This window comes from Anabrus simplex, chromosome 2 (genome assembly GCF_040414725.1).
Source record: "Anabrus simplex isolate iqAnaSimp1 chromosome 2, ASM4041472v1, whole genome shotgun sequence".
Taxonomy (NCBI): Eukaryota; Metazoa; Arthropoda; class Insecta; order Orthoptera; family Tettigoniidae; genus Anabrus; species Anabrus simplex.
In genome coordinates, this window is record NC_090266.1 from 1182278115 (window position 1) to 1182296877 (window position 18763).

General features: G+C 38.5%; 1 protein-coding gene across 1 annotated transcript in view; it reads right to left on the minus strand.

The window, feature by feature from the left end:
* Positions 1-18763, minus strand: part of LOC136863826 (chromatin-remodeling ATPase INO80) — a 396793-nt gene that overhangs the window by 51283 nt on the left and 326747 nt on the right. The window contains exons 32-35 of the mRNA XM_068226103.1: positions 14718-14824; positions 14257-14343; positions 13110-13194; positions 1461-1643 (exon numbers count right to left, since the gene is read on the minus strand). Coding sequence (XP_068082204.1) covers positions 1461-1643; positions 13110-13194; positions 14257-14343; positions 14718-14824 — 462 coding nt within the window. The remainder of the gene's footprint in view (positions 1-1460; positions 1644-13109; positions 13195-14256; positions 14344-14717; positions 14825-18763) is intronic.

The window sequence follows — 18763 nt, forward strand, 5'->3', positions numbered from 1 at the left end:
GTGCTTCATTGTGTTTTTTGCTTGCAGAATGCAATAGATACCTCTTGTGACATGAAAGGGCGGCCCGAAGTTCTTTTGCATGATCCTAAGTGGGTGGCAGACTTGGCATTTTTAAGTGCCATTACTGCCCATCTGAATACTTGAAACACTTCAGTTCAGGCAAAATGCACAATATCAGCGATTTGGTGGAAAAATTCCAGTGTTCAAAAGAAAATTAATTTTGTGGGAAAACCAGTTGTGTGCAAGGAACACAGGACATTTTTCTTTGCTTGAAACAGTGAAAGAAGGTGTCGACTTTGATGAGTACTTGCAGGTAATTTGCCAATTACAAGAAGTTTGAAGAGAGATTTTCAGAATTATCAGTACTCCAAGCGGTATTAGATGTATTTGTTAGACCATTTTCTCTTAGTGCAGACAGTGCTCCACAACTATTTCAATTAGAGTAGATTGAACTGCAGTGCAATGTTCGTCTTAAAGACGACTTTCTAATGTCACCAAGTTTCAAAGAATTTTACAGCAGCTTTCTGCCATAAGAATACCCCCTTTTGTATAAACATGCATGTAAAGTTCTGTAAATGTTTGGCTCAATGTACATTTGTGAGCATTTCTTTTCAGTTCTTAAGCTTACCAAAAGTAAACATCGTGCAACGATGAGTGATAAAAACTTGCGCAACTGTTTAAGAACAGCTATGTTGTACCCAATTTGGAAAAGATAGTTTGCTCCAAAACTAAAAGCTCGTGAAAACGGCTAGGCAAAAGTCACTTAAGGTCTGTACTATCCGTTCATTTTGGTCAAATTCTGTTGAATTTTCCTCTCAAATATGTTCAAATTTCATTTTTGAATAAATCACATTATTCTTTACTTAACACTTGATTTCATTTCCTGCACATTCCATACATCGGAGTACGTTTCAATTTCTAAATGCGGTACATTTGTTATGGCAAAACAGCCCTATCAGTTTGATGTCAACAAACCCACAAAAGCCGTCGGCCGTGCGACTGTATGTACGTATCTAGTCAGCACGGTCCGAACATCGTCCATCTGTCTCAGGTCTCCTCACTGCCACAGTGTAGTGGTGGTAGGGGAAGGAGCACTAGTCTGACTGCCCAGTGCTCCCCGAGCATCGGCGGGCTCTTGGAGTGCAATGACTGGATGGCCCTGGTGTAAATGATGAGGGATGTATTGGGACAAACGCAAACACTCAGTCCCTCAACCAGAGGAACTAATCAAATGAAGTTACAAATCCCTCAACCAACTGGGATTCTAAGGCTGCTATACTGACCATTTAACTGAGCAGCAGGACAAAAAGTGACTATTGTAAACAGCTAAAATAAGAAATCAACACATCCAAATAAAACAGTTTTTCAGTATATATAACAGAATCTGACAACAGTTAGTATTATTGTTGAAGTAGACTGGAAGCCTGTTGAGGTTTCAAAATTAGCATGGCAATATTTACCCAGGCCCAGTTCTGCATTGGTTAGATTGACAGCCAAACTGATGGAACGACTTCCTCGACTTCCACTATTAGCTCGTCTTGACCCCCGGGGACGACCTCGCTTGGCTCCACGCGTAGGACGGCCAGTCACAAGCATATTATTTGAAAACGAGGACGGGAATCCATTTCCGCTATAAGCAGCAGCTGTAACAAAGAGTTATTTATTAATTCATAAATCTCAAAAATAACAAAACTAAATTTATGAGCATTTTAATCTCTTTATTGTTATGTGACCATAACTTGTTGCCCACTTAACCATGCTTGCTTTCATGCATACATCTTCATTATAGACTTTTGCTGTAAAGGGTTGAGTCTGCAAGCCCCTGTGAATTTAATGAATGCCTCCACAATCCTCTATCTGTAATTAGCTCTGTAGCCTCATTAAGTCCCACCTTTGAATTATTAAAATCAAAGTTTAACCATCATCATCTTGGTCTCCCTCTACTTCTCTTCTCCTCCATAACAGAGGTCACTGACCTAGGTAACCTGTCCTCCTCCATTCACCTCACAGAACCCAACACTGAAGCAGGTTTATTCATACAGCTTCATCATTCAAGTTCATTCCTAACTTAGTCCTTATCTCCTTATTCCGCATAGCTTCCTGCCATTGTTCTCACCTGTTTTTACCAGCAATCATGCTTGCTACTTTCATGTCTGTTACTTATAACTTACAAATATTCTAACCTGAGTCCACCCAGCTTTCACTCCCGTACAGCATAGATAGTCTGAAAACAGACCAGTGTAATGATGTTGGAGCTGACTTTCTTTGTTACAGAATACTGTTGATCGCAACTGCGAGCTCACTGCATTGGCTTTGCTACATCTTGATTCAATCTCACTTACTATATTACCATCCTGGGAGAATATACATCCTAAATACTTGAAATTATCTACCTATTCCAGCTTTGTATTCTCCACCTGACATCCAATTTCCTTAGGTTTCTTCCATATTGGCATTACTTTTGTCTTGGAAAGGTTAATTTTCATATCATACTCACTTCACCAATCTTCAAATTCCAAAATAATAGATTGCAGGCTTTCAGACAGTCTGCCAGTAAGACCAAGCCATCGGCATAGGCCAAACGGCTTACTACACTTCCACCTAAATGAATCCCTCCCTGGCACTTTATACCTTCCAGTAGATGATCCATGTAAATTATGAACAACGAAGGTGAAAGATTACAGCCTTGTTTAACAATTGTAAATACTTTGAACCAAGAACTCATTCTACCATCAATTCTCACTGCAGCCCAATTGTTAACATAAATGCCTTTGATTGCTTTTAACCCTGAAAGAGTTACAAGTGGTGTTGACAACACCCCATGTACATTTGTTAAGCTAAATTTTGGGATAGAGTTCATTTAGCCTGCTGTAATCTCTTATACCTCTCGAACTGACCTTGACCTTTTAAGTGTTCAAGACAGTGCTTATAATTGGAAGTGCTGTGACAGGCGTTAACGCTCTTTCTTCACACGCAGGGTGTCATCGTATCCCCATGTGACCACCATCATAACATTTCCACCTCAGTGCTCATCTCTTGCTTGAGTCGTGAAAGTTTTATTTTCTGTGAAAATGTGTAGCTATGAGAAACAGGGGTTATGAGGAAGATTTTGGTGACTCAGATCCAGAAGAACGTGATAATTATTGCGAGGGTCTTATCCAAGACAGTGGTACAGAGACTGATAGTGAAGACAATAATAATGGAGAGTGATAACAATTCAGGTCACCAGGAAACAGGAAATCGTTACTTTGGTAAAGATAAACAAACTAAGTGGTAGAAAGATCCTAATCCAAAGAACGTTCGGACGCGTCAACAAAACATACTACCGTATTTTCTCGCATAATTAACACCCTTGCATAATTTACGTATCCCAATATTTTTGGATCCAAAGTGAAAAAAAATAAATGCTTATGTTCATCGCGCAGCTCTGGATGCGTTTCAAAATAAAGATGTCAACTACTTAGGCAGCAAAATTGTTTTGTCTGTCAACAGTGAGCAAGAATTCGAGTAATACTGCATCATATAAACTTGCGGTGATCAGTTACACCGGAACATACGGGCATAGGGCAGAAGGCCGCAAGTATTCAGTGTCCAAATGCAACTTGCACTATCGCGGTAACAGAGAAGTGCAGTTCAAGCAACCAACAAGTCTCGCAAAGCATTTCATGGACCAAAAGGCGGCAAGTTTACGAAAGTAGAGGAGAATCTGCTTAAATATATGACTTCATTACGCAACGTTGGATATGCAGTTTCTCACGAATGCTGTATTTTAAAGGACGAGAAAAAGCTGCTGCACATGGAATCAGTGCCTCGGATTTGAAGGTTAGCCGACACGCGGTGATTAATTTTATGAAGAGGAATGGACTTTCTCTTCGACGAAGAACAACATTATGGCAAAAAATGCCAAATCATTTCAATCAAACAGTACTGTAGTTGATTTTCATCGCTTCGTCATTAAGAAGCATAAACTGAAGGAATAGTCTCCCAAATAGGAACTGCAGGTCACATGCCAATCAGTTTCAACATGCCACAAAGTTGAACAATCGATAAGAAGGGAACGAGTGTTATCGTACACACTACTGGAAGCGAAAAACAACGATATACTGCAATGCTTTCTGTAACAGGTGATGGCAGAAAGCTTACACCTTACATTGTTCTACAACAGAAAAAATGCCTAAAGTAAAATTTCCACAAGGGATCCACGTTCGTATCCAAGAAAAGCGGTGGGTGGCCACATCACTCATACAAGATTGGATACAAACTGTTTGGGGAAATCTAGCAGGGTCCCTCTTTTGATGCCCGCCCTCCTCATGCTGGACAGTTACTTTTTTGCTGGTATGTCATTATTTTGTACTTACATGAATTGTACTTTTATCAGTTCATGTTTATTTCACTTCAGATCTTATTGCCTGCTCGTAATGAGAATAATTTTTTCCAGTGTCTGTACTTCAAAGCCATGTGTCCAACTCTGACTTCTCAGAATCCCACACTGGAATTCTGTGCCAAATGACAATAACCAAAAATGAGTCGAACCGACTGCGTGTAAATTATACTTGATGTACAGTAGAATTCCATTAGTCCGGAACACCCGATGGTCCAGCACCATTCCAGGATTTTCTAATGTTATTTTTTAAAGTTTGTGACAGTTAAAGCGCATGGTGCAGTTCAAAACCACCCGAAAGTGTCCACTATGCATCTGCTATTGTTCGACACAATCGGCATTGTTGGCTGTCACCACACACAGGTTCAGTTCATTGTTTTGTTTGCGAGCACTTTTTGCTACAGTATTTTTTCTTGCGATCTAGGATCCATATTACAGTAGTGCAGTAGTATAGAGAACATACATATCAAAGTGCCCTGTGGAAGTTTTCTTGGTATTTAAGCAGTGACAATGTTCTCGAAACCTTCAAGCTCCAAATCAGGAGAGAAACGTAAGCACGTAACTCTGACTATCAACCAGAAACTGTAAATCATCAAACGCCTGGAGAAAGGTGAGAATAGAAATATTTTGTTGAATTAATTTAATATTGGCTTGTCAACCCTTTACGACACAAAAAAACAAAAAGATGAACTAATGAAATTTGCTTCTCAATCAATAACAACTGAAAAATTGGCTTCCGACACACATTAAAAAAACCAAACCTGGAACAATTAGATAGCATATTGCACAAATGGTTCAGTGCAGTACGCTCTGAAATAAAGCAGGTAATGGGGCCAATGGTTATTGAAAAGGCAAAGAAATTTGGACAAGATATAGGTGTTGCAGAAAGTGAATGCAGTTTTTCTGATGGTTGGCTCTGAAACTTTAAGTTTCGGCATGGAATTCGAAGACTTGATGTAACCAGAGAGACACTTTCAGCAAACCAAGATTCAGCAGAAAAATACAAAGACGAGTTTGAAGAAATAATTGCAGTTAATAATCTAACAGCTGATCAGATGTACAATGCTGCCTACTATGGCAGTGCTTACCAACATCTACTCCAGCTGTGGGAGGTGAAAAGGTGGCTAAAGTGTTTTAAAAAAACAAAGACAGATTGACAGTTTTGCTATGTGCTAATGCGTCTGGAAGCCACCGAATAACTCCTTTTGTAATTGGTAAATCTAGAAAACCTCAGGCAATTAAAAATGTTACGAACTTGCCTGGTCATTATGACACTCAAATCAAATGCGTGGATGACTGCCACCCTATTCAAAGACTGGTTCTTTGATCATTTTGTGCCACAAGTCAAAGAAAGCTTCAAAAACCTTGGTCTACCAGAAGACAGCGAAGCCATCCTTCTTTTGAAACTGTGAAGCACATCCACCAGTAGTTGAGTTAGTTTTTGGAAATATATTTGCTAGACTTCTGCTCCCTAATGTTACACCACTAATTCAGCCAATGGATCAAAGGGTAAGCCAGAACTTTAAATGTTTTTATAGGAGTTCTTTTGTTCGCAGCCTGTTAAACGCTGTGTGATGTAACTGAATTTCAAAAAAAGTTTTATGTACAAGATGCCGTCTATGCTGCCACAATGCCCTGGGCAGAAGAGAAAAATGTTACTTTACAACAGTGCTGGGGAAAACTTTGGCGAGCTGCGGATCCTACATTTGATTCAACACCATAGATTGTTGAGGAGGAACAACATCCCGAAACAGTGCCTGAAGTTTTGGATGTTGTAAGAAGTGTAACCAACAACAATCCTTTGGATAATGTGTCGCAGAGTGGAATCAAATGGATAACAATCACTTTACCAAGCAGGAGCTAACCAATGAGGACATTATCCAAAGTGTATTAAACCCTCAACCTATACACAATCTTGAAGAGAGTGACTCAGATGAGGAAACCGAAGGAAAGGGGAGAATCAGCTGGGCAGAAGCTGTGGAGTCCCTAAATAAATTCATCACTTTTGCTGAGAGTAATACTAATTATAATGCCATTGAACTTATTGATTTATATATCATCAGAAATAACTTTTATGCCAAGTGACAACAATCTTGAAAACAAAAAGGTATTAGAGACTTTTTAAGTCCCACTAAAATACCGTCCAGTACATGTATGTAAACTAAATGTGTTGAATGAAAATTTGGTGCTGCCCTAATTTTGAGCTAAAGTTATTAAACTAAGGATTCTGCTTATCAACATTTTACTGCAAAACACCATATTACAGCTGTTTTCGCTGTACGCCTTAACCTATATCGTAGTAAGAGGTACTGCCCGATAGTCCGGCATTTTCGGTAATCCAGCACCGGGCCGGTCTCGAACGTACCGGACTATCGGACTTCTACTGTGTCTTTTAAATTTAAATGAATTGTAAATATTTTTAAAAATATTTGAATTTCTTGAATAAGTTACACATCCAAAATTTTCGCCCGTATTTTTTGTCAAGTCGGTGCTTGAGTGTTTTTCGCTATTCGTGGATGTCGTAATGATCAGAACTATTACTAACTGCACAAACTGCAAAAGTCAGGTTGTGAATTTCACAAATAGGAAAAGTCCTCTCAGCTTTAACTACTGCGTTGATGGGGAAGTTCCTTTTGGCGATCATTGTAAGTACCTAGGTGTTAATATAAGGAAAGATCTTCACTGGGGTAATCACATAAATGGGATTGTAACTTTTATGTGCACATCTTTATGAGGGTATTTAGGGGTTGTAGTAAGGATGTAAAGGAGAGGGCATATAAGTCTCTGGTATGACCCGAACTAGAGTATAGTTCCAGTGTATGGGACCCTCACCAGGATTACTTGATTCAAGAACTGGAAAAAATCCAAAGAAAAGCAGCTCGATTTGTTCTGGGTGATTTCCGATAAAAGAGTAGCGTTACAAAAATGTTGTAACGTTTGGGCTGGGAAGACTTTAGAGAAAGGTGACGAGTTGCTCAACTAAGTGGTATGTTCCAAGCTGTCAGTGGAGAGATGGCGTGGAATGACATTAGTAGACGATTAAGTTTGAATGGCGTCTCTATAAAAGTAAGAAAGATCACAATATGAAGGTAAAGTTGGAATTCAAGAGGACAAATTGGGGCAAATATTCATTTGTAGGAAGAGGAGTTAGGGATTGGAATAACTTACCAAGGGAGTTCAATAAAGTTCCAATTTCTTTGCAATCATTTAAGAAAAGGCTAGGAAAATACTGTAACATACAGGGAATCTGCCACTTGGGCGACCACTCTAAATGCAGATCAGTAGGGAATGAGTGAGCGAGTGAACGAACATTTACACAGACAGAATTGCTGGAGATTACTCGAGAGATCGAGATGCTAAGCATACCGATGAATCTGAAATAATATGTGAGATTGGTATTCTGATACTCGTAGGCGTTTGTAATTCTGGACATCAAAACTATCAGTCTACAAAGATTTCTCTTCTTGTTGCATGCTCTTTGTTTCGATGACACCAGACCGACGGCAGAGAAGGGAGCTCAAAAAATTAGCCCCTGTCAGGGAGATTTTCAAACCTTTTCTCACCAAATGTGAAAACACAATTCTTTAATTTTTAACAATTTGTTTTACATTGCACCAACACAGATAGGTCTTACGGCAACAATGAGATAGGAAAAGCCTAGGAGTGGGAAGGAATCAGCCGTGGACTTAATTAAGGTATAGCCCCAGCATTTGCTGATGTGAAAATGTGGAACCATGGAAAACCATCTTCAGCACTGCTGACAGTGGCGGTTTGAATCCACTACCTTCAGAATGCAAGCTGACAGCTCTGCAACCCAAACCACACAGCCACTCGCTTGGTCTTCTGAGTTTTAATTACTGTGTTGACGGGGTGGAAGTAACTCTTGGGGATCACTGTAGGTACCTGGGTGTTAATGCCGTATATAATATTGAATAACCCCCACACTAATTTTAGGACAGAAAATTTTGGAAGGAAAAAAAAAAAAATGCAGGTGAGGCTTTGTAAAATATTTACAATGAAAACCGTAAATACTACAATACAATACAAAATCAAATTATGAAGCAATTCATTGCATCATATCCACTGCTGAATGATCAGGACCGAGGCCTTTATTTCAAAGAGTCTTGGGATAGAGCCACAGCTGGGTAGAGGATTGTAATCGCATATGGTCAATTCATCTGGCTTAGTGAGGTTGGCGTTAGGCAGGGCATCCTACCGTAGTGTGACACGGCTCGCACTCTCAACCACACAAGGGCTGAGGGGACAGAAGAAGAATACAAAGGGCACTAGGAAAGTTTCACAATGTGAGTGAACGCTTTAGACTTTTTCAAAATAATTTCCACCACACTCAATACACTTCCATACATCGAAACCAGTCACTGAACTAACTCTGCCACTTTTCTTCGGTTACATTTTCACACTCTTGATCCCATGCTGCCAGAAGCTCCTCATCGGATGCAAAACGCCGCTCTTTCAGCTTCATCTTCACTTCTGGGAAGAGGGCAAAGTCACATGGGCAAGATCAGGACTGTATGGAGGGTGATTAAGCACAGTCAACCCTGATCTGGCAAGAAAATCCATTGTTATATTAGCACGATGCGCTGGAGCATTGTTGTGATGCAAGAGCCAAGTGTTGAGCCGTGACCTTGGACGGAGAACCTAGATGACCTGAGCCAGACAAGTCTCACTGTACCACTTCGTAGTAACTGTCTTTTGTGTTTCTAGCACAACCCGAGTCAGGATGCCCCATTTAGTGAAGAATTCTGCAATCATCCTTTTCTTCACTGACCTTGACTTTCACAGTCACAGGAGTACCCTCATCTTCAAACAGCCACACCTTGTTCTGGGATTTTGTTGGGACATCGTAATAATAAAGCCAAGTTTTGTCACCTGTAACAATGCTATTGATGTTACGCAAAGTCCCGTTTTCAAACTGTTTTAGCATTTTTCGGCACCATTTCACTCGACGTGCCCTTTGTTCCTCTGAAAGTGAATGGGGCACCCAAAGGGAACAAACCTTTCTAACAAGGTGATGGTCATGTAGAACTGAATGAATAGCTGGTTCAGGGATGTGGAGGATCTCTTCTACCTGCCGATATGTCAACCGCCTCTCTTGTTGCAACATTTTCTTCACAGGTTCAATGTTTTCCTCAGTCACCAATTCAGATGGTCGCCCAGAACGAGGATCGTCTTCAACCCCAAAATTTCCCCTCTGGAACTCTTTGTACCAGCGGAAAATTGTTGTCCGATGTGGACAGTCTTTCCCCAGCATAGGAGTCATTTCCTCCAGGCACTGTTAAACAGTTAATCCACGAGCAAAATTGTAGCAGATAATTGCACAATATTCACCTTTAGATCACATTGACATCTTAACTTGCTTTCAATTCCACTGCTTGGTAACAACTGGTGTAAAGGTCACGCCTTGCTGTCTTCTACACCGGTTTTCACCCCTCTTTTCATTCCTCATCATAACAGGAGTGTCCAGCTAACTGTTTTTGCGTATTGCAAAACTTTCCTAGTGCCCTCTGTATAATGATGTCCGGTCTGCATTACAAATTTGCAAGAGTACATATGAATTTTTCCGGCCCAAATCTGTAACAAAACTGTGAAATTTTACTATATCTTCCTCATAATTGGCTGGGAGATGTTGCAAGATGCTATTTTTCTTTTACAAAGATTGATGTTACTTAATTAAAAAACACATGAGATATCCATAGCTAGCTTACACCCCATAATAAGTTTTCAAACCAACCATTTGACTCATTGGCGAAACATCCAAACTGTCCCTTTTCAGTCACACATTCTGAAGATGTTTTCTATGAAAATCAAAACATGTACCGACTAATTTTAAAATAAATTAATGTATAACTTTATTTACAATCCCATTAATATGTTTACCCCCATGAAGATCTTTCCTCATATCATATATACGTGAACAATTCCCGCATATGTTTTTCAAATTCTTGCAGCAAAACGACAGGGTGTGGGTATAAGTTGCATCAAGGTTGTTACAATGCTCTTGACATACAGAAATCTGGAAGTTAGTAGTTTTCCATAACCTCTGTGGGCAACTCTGTTTGCACCACAACCGAAAAGTGTGCCTCATATATATCGCGTCACTTGCATGGTGTCAGTTTAAGTAGTAGCACATGTTTAGGATGGCTGGTGTGAATTCTTGTTATAGATCATTCTGGGCTAAAGGAAAGCTCCACGTTATTGAAGAGGCTGAGCAAATTCTTAATTGTGCAGTGGGAAGAAAGTACGATGAGGAGAGATGTTGCGGTACAGTTTGTGATTGGAGGAAAAATAAAACTCATCTGGGACAAACGGTAACCACTGGCTGTTTCATGGACTAAAGGCAAAGTTTCCAGAAATCAAAAATGGGATATGAGAATCACCAGGAAGACGTGGGACTCACTGTGTGAATGTCATTAGGAGACTTTTCTACACCCACCCTACTGTGCAAAATTGATACCATAATTTTTAATTCACATCCGAAGATAAAGGAGCATCTCATTAGGAAACAAACTGACAATGATAAAAGATTCTGTCACAGAATGGTTAAAATGACAAGCAGCAACTTTCTGTGACAAGGGGAATATTATACTGTCCTCCAGCAATGGCAAGTGCATAAATGTTCGAGCCAGCTATGTAGAAAAATAGATTGCAGTATGACAGGATACTTGCATTGCATATTCAGTTTCTTTAATATTGTAACAACACGATTTTTATGAGTAAAAGTCCTTTACTTTTCAAATCGTCTTTGTACAAGAATCTTACAAATAAATTCCTTGCATTATTTGTTCTTTGCTCGAATCACAGCCCATCAATAATGCATTATCAAATCATAAAAGCAAGCATAACAACATGCAGAGTTAATATACATGGCAGACTGATGTGATAATGTTGGTAGCAGCAGTACAAGGCTACATCTGTAGTTACTGTTAACCCATATCCCTATGGTTCTTGACTAGGCATTTTCAAGGGTTTAAAAAAAAAAAAAAATCTATGTACCTATAGGAGATATTTGCATGTTTCTCTTTTCTTTGTGCTTGTCTGAGCATCTAGTAATGGAAAATGCAATTTGTTTTGCAAAAACTAGTACTTGAGATTTTAAAATTGTTTATATATCATACCATGTTTTGCAAATTTAAAAAAAAAATGGACAGTTTACTAAGTACAGTTTTCTAAAATACTATTATATTTTCCTTATTTTGATCATGTAACATGTGCACTGCAATTACAAAACAACAAAAATAATGAAAATAATATAAAAATAATAATTGTTCAATAACAATAGTAATAACAAGAATGAAAATGGGAGCTCTTATGAAATTTTATTTATATCTTTTTATGCGACGATAGTGCCTCAGGAAGTAATGTTAGCGAAGATACTCAGAGTGAAGTTGAATGATATTGAAGGTATGCCCAAATGGAAATATTATTCACATCCGAATATAAATTCAAACAACTTCTTACATTACAAGTAACGAACTTCATTCTAGTTCCACATTCTTAGAAACTTCATACATTTCATTATGATTGGAATTCGTTCGACAGCCAACCGCCTTGTTCCCATGCATTTCATATTTGTGTGAATACATACAAATGTCTACATATTAGTAATGTTTTCTGTTTTTATAGATAATAATGTTATTGGCATTACGTCCCACTAACTACTTTTTTTTACGGTTTTCGGAGACACCGAGGTGCCGGAATTTAGTCCCACAGGAGTTCTTCTACGTGCCAGTAAACCTACCAACAGGAGGCTAACATATGAGCACCTACAAATACCACCGGACTGAGCCAAGATCGAACCTGTCAAGCTGGGGTCAGAAGGCCAGCGGCTCAACCGCCTGAGCCACTCAGCCCGGTGTCTTTATATCAAAAACATCACTTTCATCAATCACTTGTTTGCTGCAAGAAACCACGTTTTAGAGCACACTGAGTGACAACATTTACTAATGCACACTCATCAAAAATATAGTAAATTCTCTGACTTAGATTTACAATACTGCCATCTTCTGAAATACTCTCACAACTATTACATGAAGAAACAGTATGTAGCCACCAGAAAGTGTGCATAGCTTGTTCTCGATTTTTAATAATAATAATAATAATAATAATAATAATAATAATAATAATAATAATAATAATAATAATAATGCTATTTGCTTTACGTCTCACTAACTACTTTTACGGTTTTCGGAGACGCCGAGGTGCCGGAATTTCGTTTTACAAGAGTTCTTTTACGTGCCAGTAAATCTACCGACATGAGGCTGACGTATCTGAGCACCCTCAAATACCACCGGACTGAGCCAGGATCGAACCTGCCAAGTTGGGGTCAGAAGGCCAGCGCCTCAACCGTCTGAGCCACTCAGCCCGGCGTTCTCGATTTTTAGTGAATTGTCAAACCTTACAACGGGTTATGCTCGCAGCACGATGTGAGCATTATTTTGGCTGCTGCGAATTAACAGCCTGTATATTTCATTTACATTTTCATACCACCTCACATCATTATGAAATGTTTAAAGCTGTTCACCAAGATAAGGTCATAAACTCATAAAGAACCACTTCAAAAATAAATGAAAACAAACAACATCATCACACCAACACATACATTATCAGTTATCACACATGCCATTTATAAGTTACAGGAACAATTTTGAGTAGTAAAATTTGTATTTACGTAAAGACTTGTACAGAGGAAGTTTAATTTGAATCTTACGTGACTGAGATGAATGAGAAGAACTCTCTACATCCACAACCAAACCTTCATTGCTTGCATCATCCAACATCATTGGAATTGAAAACTGGAAATAAAGAAAAGAGATCATTAAAAAAAAAAAAAAAAAAACAACTCTAGATTACTTTTAGTTACAGATGGGTTCCTGGGAGAGTGTTTTTTTCTTTTTTTTTCCTTCTTCCTTGCTAGAGGTTTAATGTCCCACTAACTATTCAAAGGTTTTGTACCTAACATAAACTACGTTGCGTACGATAGTAATCCTGATGAACAGTCGTAACCTGCACTCTGCCCATCCCTTCTTAACACTATTCAAGAACACTTTATAATCTCCTACTTCATCCTCGTTATCCCCCCCTTACCTGAATATATCATTAACGCCTAACACATCCAAACAAATCCTCTTAGCTGACTCAGCCAGTTCTACTTTCTTTCTTTCTTTCTTTCTTTCTTTCTTTCTTCCATAAACCCCATTAATATTGACAGCTTCCCGTTGAATTCCATTTTGTTCACCAAGTTGTTTCCAAGGAGTCCCTTACCTGACATATGCAAGTGGGACTTCATTAATTCCATAAGTCAAAGATTTGCTTAAAATGTTCTGAGCTCAGTGAATTCTGTGAATCAGGATGCTACCCTACTTATATATTGTCCCAGTAAGGATCTCTCCTCTAAAAGATCAGGGATCACCAGTGGATTGTGATTACAGTAACCCACGCCACGAACCACCTATATATCACAATATATTTTATTTAAAATTATGCACATATTGAAGTGTTAAAATAAAAATGCCTATTTAATTAATAACTTTATTGACAAGTTTGAGTTTCACTATAAAAGTATCACCGTATCAAGAGAAGAAACACACTGGTATAGAATATCGACAAAAACTGGTATCGACCCATCTGTACTTTTAGTGCAAATTACGGACACAAAAACTGATTGGCAGAATGTTCAAGACCCTTGGGCAGTATGAGATAAGAATGACTGTTCTGAAGTATGAAAGAGGTATTAAAAATGAAGCCTATCAAATGTCGCCCACATTGGATGGTGACTATACCACAAAAACAACAGCATGCATTTAGGGGTTAATCAATTTTGGTGTTAAAAAATATACTTCATGTACGATACTTACATCACCCTGGGAAGGGCTAGAAGGGTTAGATTCAACATTAAGGTCCAGAATCTCACCATCTTCTCCACGAAATTTCTTTTGTGGGGGCTGTAAAGGTAAAATAAACATAAGCAACCTCAAAATTAAAAATTACAGAAATCACTCTTTTAAAATGAGACACTGTAGTTCATCTATATTACCCCATCCCATCTACTGCTTCACAAAATAATGATCCTTTGTAGCATTTGCACATATGAACGTGACAGTAAGCTATTCAGGTAACTAACAGCTATTATTATTTGTAAGAAAGCATGCCACTAACATGTAAACTGCTGTGATGTAAAGCTCTAAACTGACTATACATTTGTAATGAACAGAAATGGAAGTAAACATAGAATACATGTATATAATGAACTACAAGACTGAAAGACTGAAAGAAAGACATGCACATAATGAAGGCAAGTTATTTTAAAGCTACGTACTCTTCCAGAGCCCAAATACTGCTTTCTTTTCCTTTCTCTGTCTCGCTCTCGATAACTATCAGCCCTAGCTTCCTCCAAGACTCTTCTTTCAGCTTGACGCTGGCGGTCTACAAACACAGAAGAGAAAATTTTAATTATGAGCAGGTGTACAAAACTTCAAAGATTGTTCTACTGAAAAGAAAGTGGGGACATACTCAGACCTGTCACATCTACAGACTGTCTATAATTTGTATAACTTTGCAACAGTCATTATGGAAGTATGAACAAGGTGCATTTTTTTTTAATTTTAATGATATGAAGTTAAATACAAAAGGATATTTCTAAGTCTCAGTTGGTGTCTACCCCCTTAGTCCTGTTTCTTAATACAGGGTCAGAGATGAAGTGAGATGTATTTATATGGCAACTTTTACGGCCGGATGCCCTTCCTGTACCCAACGTCGGTCGAGGAGCTAATGAAGATGAAATGACTTATGGTGAATGAAACTGGGTAAGGAGGTGAAGGGAATTGGCTGTGCCTATGAAGCTGGACTCTCCCGGCATTTACCTGGAACCACCACCAACAAAAAGAACCATTCCCAACAGCCCACGGTGTGGTTTGAATCCACTCGTCTCCTGAATGCAGAACTTGGTTCCGTGGCCATAGCACATTACCATGTGTGGCCACTCCACTCGGCAAGTCTCCGTATGGTTTAAAAACAAGGAGGAGACATTTTTCATTACCAAAGATGAAAGAACGGTTCAATGAACAGTTTGATGAACCATCTGTAGGAAAGATAGCCTCTCTGCAGGACTTCATGCTCGAATATAAAGAGGAGAATCACAAGGCTTGTCGGAGGTTGTACAAGAGAGTCTTCTGAACATGAACAAGATGTTTCAATTCATTTTTTTAATTATGGAAATCCTTGGCTGAAGTATATTAAGGGGAAAAACAAGAACAAAAAGGAAATTCTTGATTTCCTGCATAGTTTAATTAATACATTTTTTTGCTAGTGGCTTTGCGTCGAAGTACTCTAGACAATGATGATGATGATGATGATGATGATGATGATGATGATGATGATAATAATAATAATAATAATAATAATAATAATAATAATAAAAGTAATAACATAATGACCCTTCAGATTTTAAGACATGTTGGAGGGCAGGTATTTTGCCCTCAACTTTTTTTAAAATCACACTAACATTTTAGGGATTTCTGTGGCAGTAAGAAAGGATAAGGCCAAGACTGGGAAGGTATAGGCTGTGGCCTTAATGGGGGTACTGCCCTGAAGTCCATATTGTGTGAAAATGGGAACCCACAGAAATCTATCTTAAGGTCTGCTGTTGGTGGTGGGGTTTAAACCCACCATCTCTCAAATGCAAACTTATAGATACACAACTTGTAACTAATTCACTTGGTAAGGTATTTAACATGTCAATAAATTCACTGATATGGTTCACTCACATTTTAACACTCTTAAATGACGACTGACAGCACCAACAAAATTCTATCCTGCAACCTTGAACAATGAAGACAAGCCCCTAACCAATTATGCTATACAGCCAGTCATTTTTAGATGTTCTTGTGAACTTAGCCCAAGCATCAGTAAGCGGTACAAAAACACTACTGACAAAAGCCTCCCAATGTTGGCAGGCATGTACTCCAAATTCCTGGAATTTGATGAAACTATCCAACACTGTGAACTAGGTGGGAGATATTCAAATGTTTAGTTTACAAGAGAGAAAAGACGAGTTTCTTTAAATATAAAAGTCATCAGAAAATTTCACCACATTAGAACAAAGAAATCTGTCAAGGTTTTATAAAAGAGAAAGTAAATAACATTCAGAATCACTGAAAACTTTTGATAGGTACAATAATAACGGCATGCAGCCTCCGAAGAGACTTGGTGCAGGTCTTTTGAGTCGATCTGTGTTTCTGTGAAGATGGGGCCCTACCTATGATGAATTCTAATGCTGAAGACAGCATACACACCCAGCCCCCAAACCATCGGAATTAACCAATAAAGGTTAACATCCACAACCAGCTGAGAATCGAACCCGGGACACTTTGGGTCAAACGCCAGCATGCTAACCATTTAGCCATGGAGCCAGACTTTTGATAGGCAATTGTGCTAATATATTCACACATATAATTTAAGTACTCATATCAAATAAGCTTTGGAATTTGCAACATTCTTAGAGAACAAATTTGTTTTCAAAACAAAATATTTGTGTATGACTATAAGCATTACTGCATATTACTATCACACTAATACAAACAGAAGCCTTGGAGGTTTCATTCAGGCAATTTCAGGTAATAATGAATATATCTCTAAAACGGTTAGTCAAAACTGCTGATTCTCAACATCAAGATATCTGCTTCTGTTTTGCCATAAACATGCATTCGTGGAGTAAATTCCATGTTTGACTTGCCTGACTCAATAACCAGAAGACTTATATTTTTGAACATCTTTAAATGGCTGTCATTTTATGCAATATACCTGAATTGATAGATTTCAAGATGGCAACACATGTTCAGTGAAAGCACACAAGCAGGAAATCCAACCCAATAGCAATCTTTTACTATGTAATAACAAAAGAAAAGAAAAGGAAAAATGCATAGAAACTGATCCTCATCTACAGGTCAGTGCATTGTTGAAGGGTGAAAGGCTAAAACTGTTTACAGCACGGCTAACTATACAGAACACACGAATCACCTCCTAGAGGGTGTATTGCCAGCAATTTCATTTACCTTTGCTGCAAAAACTACCCTATTCGCTTTCATATCTCCCCTCTTTTTCACATAGGTTTGTGCTTCAAACAGTGATCAATTTCAGTCTAATAAACCTCACTCACTCACTCCGTAGGCTTCTGAGGGACGTGAAGTTCCTGCACCAATCTCACAATCGTCGTCCATCCTTTTCAATCTTGAGCCTGCTCTTCCCAGTTATCAATTTGGAAGGTCCGACATACCTTGTTGATCTCCTTCTTCCAGGTGCTTCAGGGTCTTCCTGAAGGTCTTTCCCTATTAAGAGATCCCTTGTAAAGATCTACTGGTGCTCTGTTATCCTGCATCCTCAGTACATGTCCAGCCCAGCGGTCTGTTGGATTCTATCACACCCATTATAGCGTGTTGTTGAGAGAGGGTGTAAATCTCATAATTAGATCTTTTCTGCCAGCTTTGAGAGATAGGATCGAACCATGGGCCAAATATTTTCCTATAAACTTTATTCTTAAAGACTTGCAACTGCTGCTGCTCTTTCTTGGTTATACTCCATGTCTCAGAACCATACAGACGTACTGGTCGAATTATTATATTGTAGACAGTCACTTTGCATTCCTTGTTTAAAAACTTGGGGCTCATAGAGTAAAATGCCTTATTTGCAATCTTAATACTAGCGTGGTGTTCCTGTTGCCTTCAGTTTTAATCATCGATTAATACACCAAGGAATTTAAACTCTTCTGCTCTTTTAAATATATATTTCCCAATCTTCAAAGGCAATCTGTCAACCTCCTCATGATTTGGTCTCTGTACAACCATGTAATATGTCTTTTTATCATTTACCCATAAGCCTGTTTTTGCTGCCATTTTCTCTAGTTCCACAAATAACTGCCTGATTTCTAATTCATTGCGGTCAATAAGAACAATATCATCCATATATGCAAGGACTTTATGTTGTCTCCCCAATATGATGCCAGCAGGTACAAAAGGTAATTTCCTGATAATCTTCTCCAGCGCAATTTTGAACAGAAGGGGAGATAGTGCACCCCTTTATCTCAGACCAGTTTTATTCTGGAAGGAACTTTATTTTCTGCCCTTGAACAAAACACAGCTAACATTACTGGTCTACTTAACCTATATCTTTTAAATATACATATTACATATTAAAATAAACAAACAAAAACTACCAAGATACTAACCAACAGAAAATCTAATTCAATTTAATAAATCTTTGCAATTTATGGTACTGTGATTTGTTCGGAATAATTTCTACTTATTAAACCATGATTATGTTTACATGTTCATTCTCATCACACTGAATAAACTTACAGGTAAGTTCTCC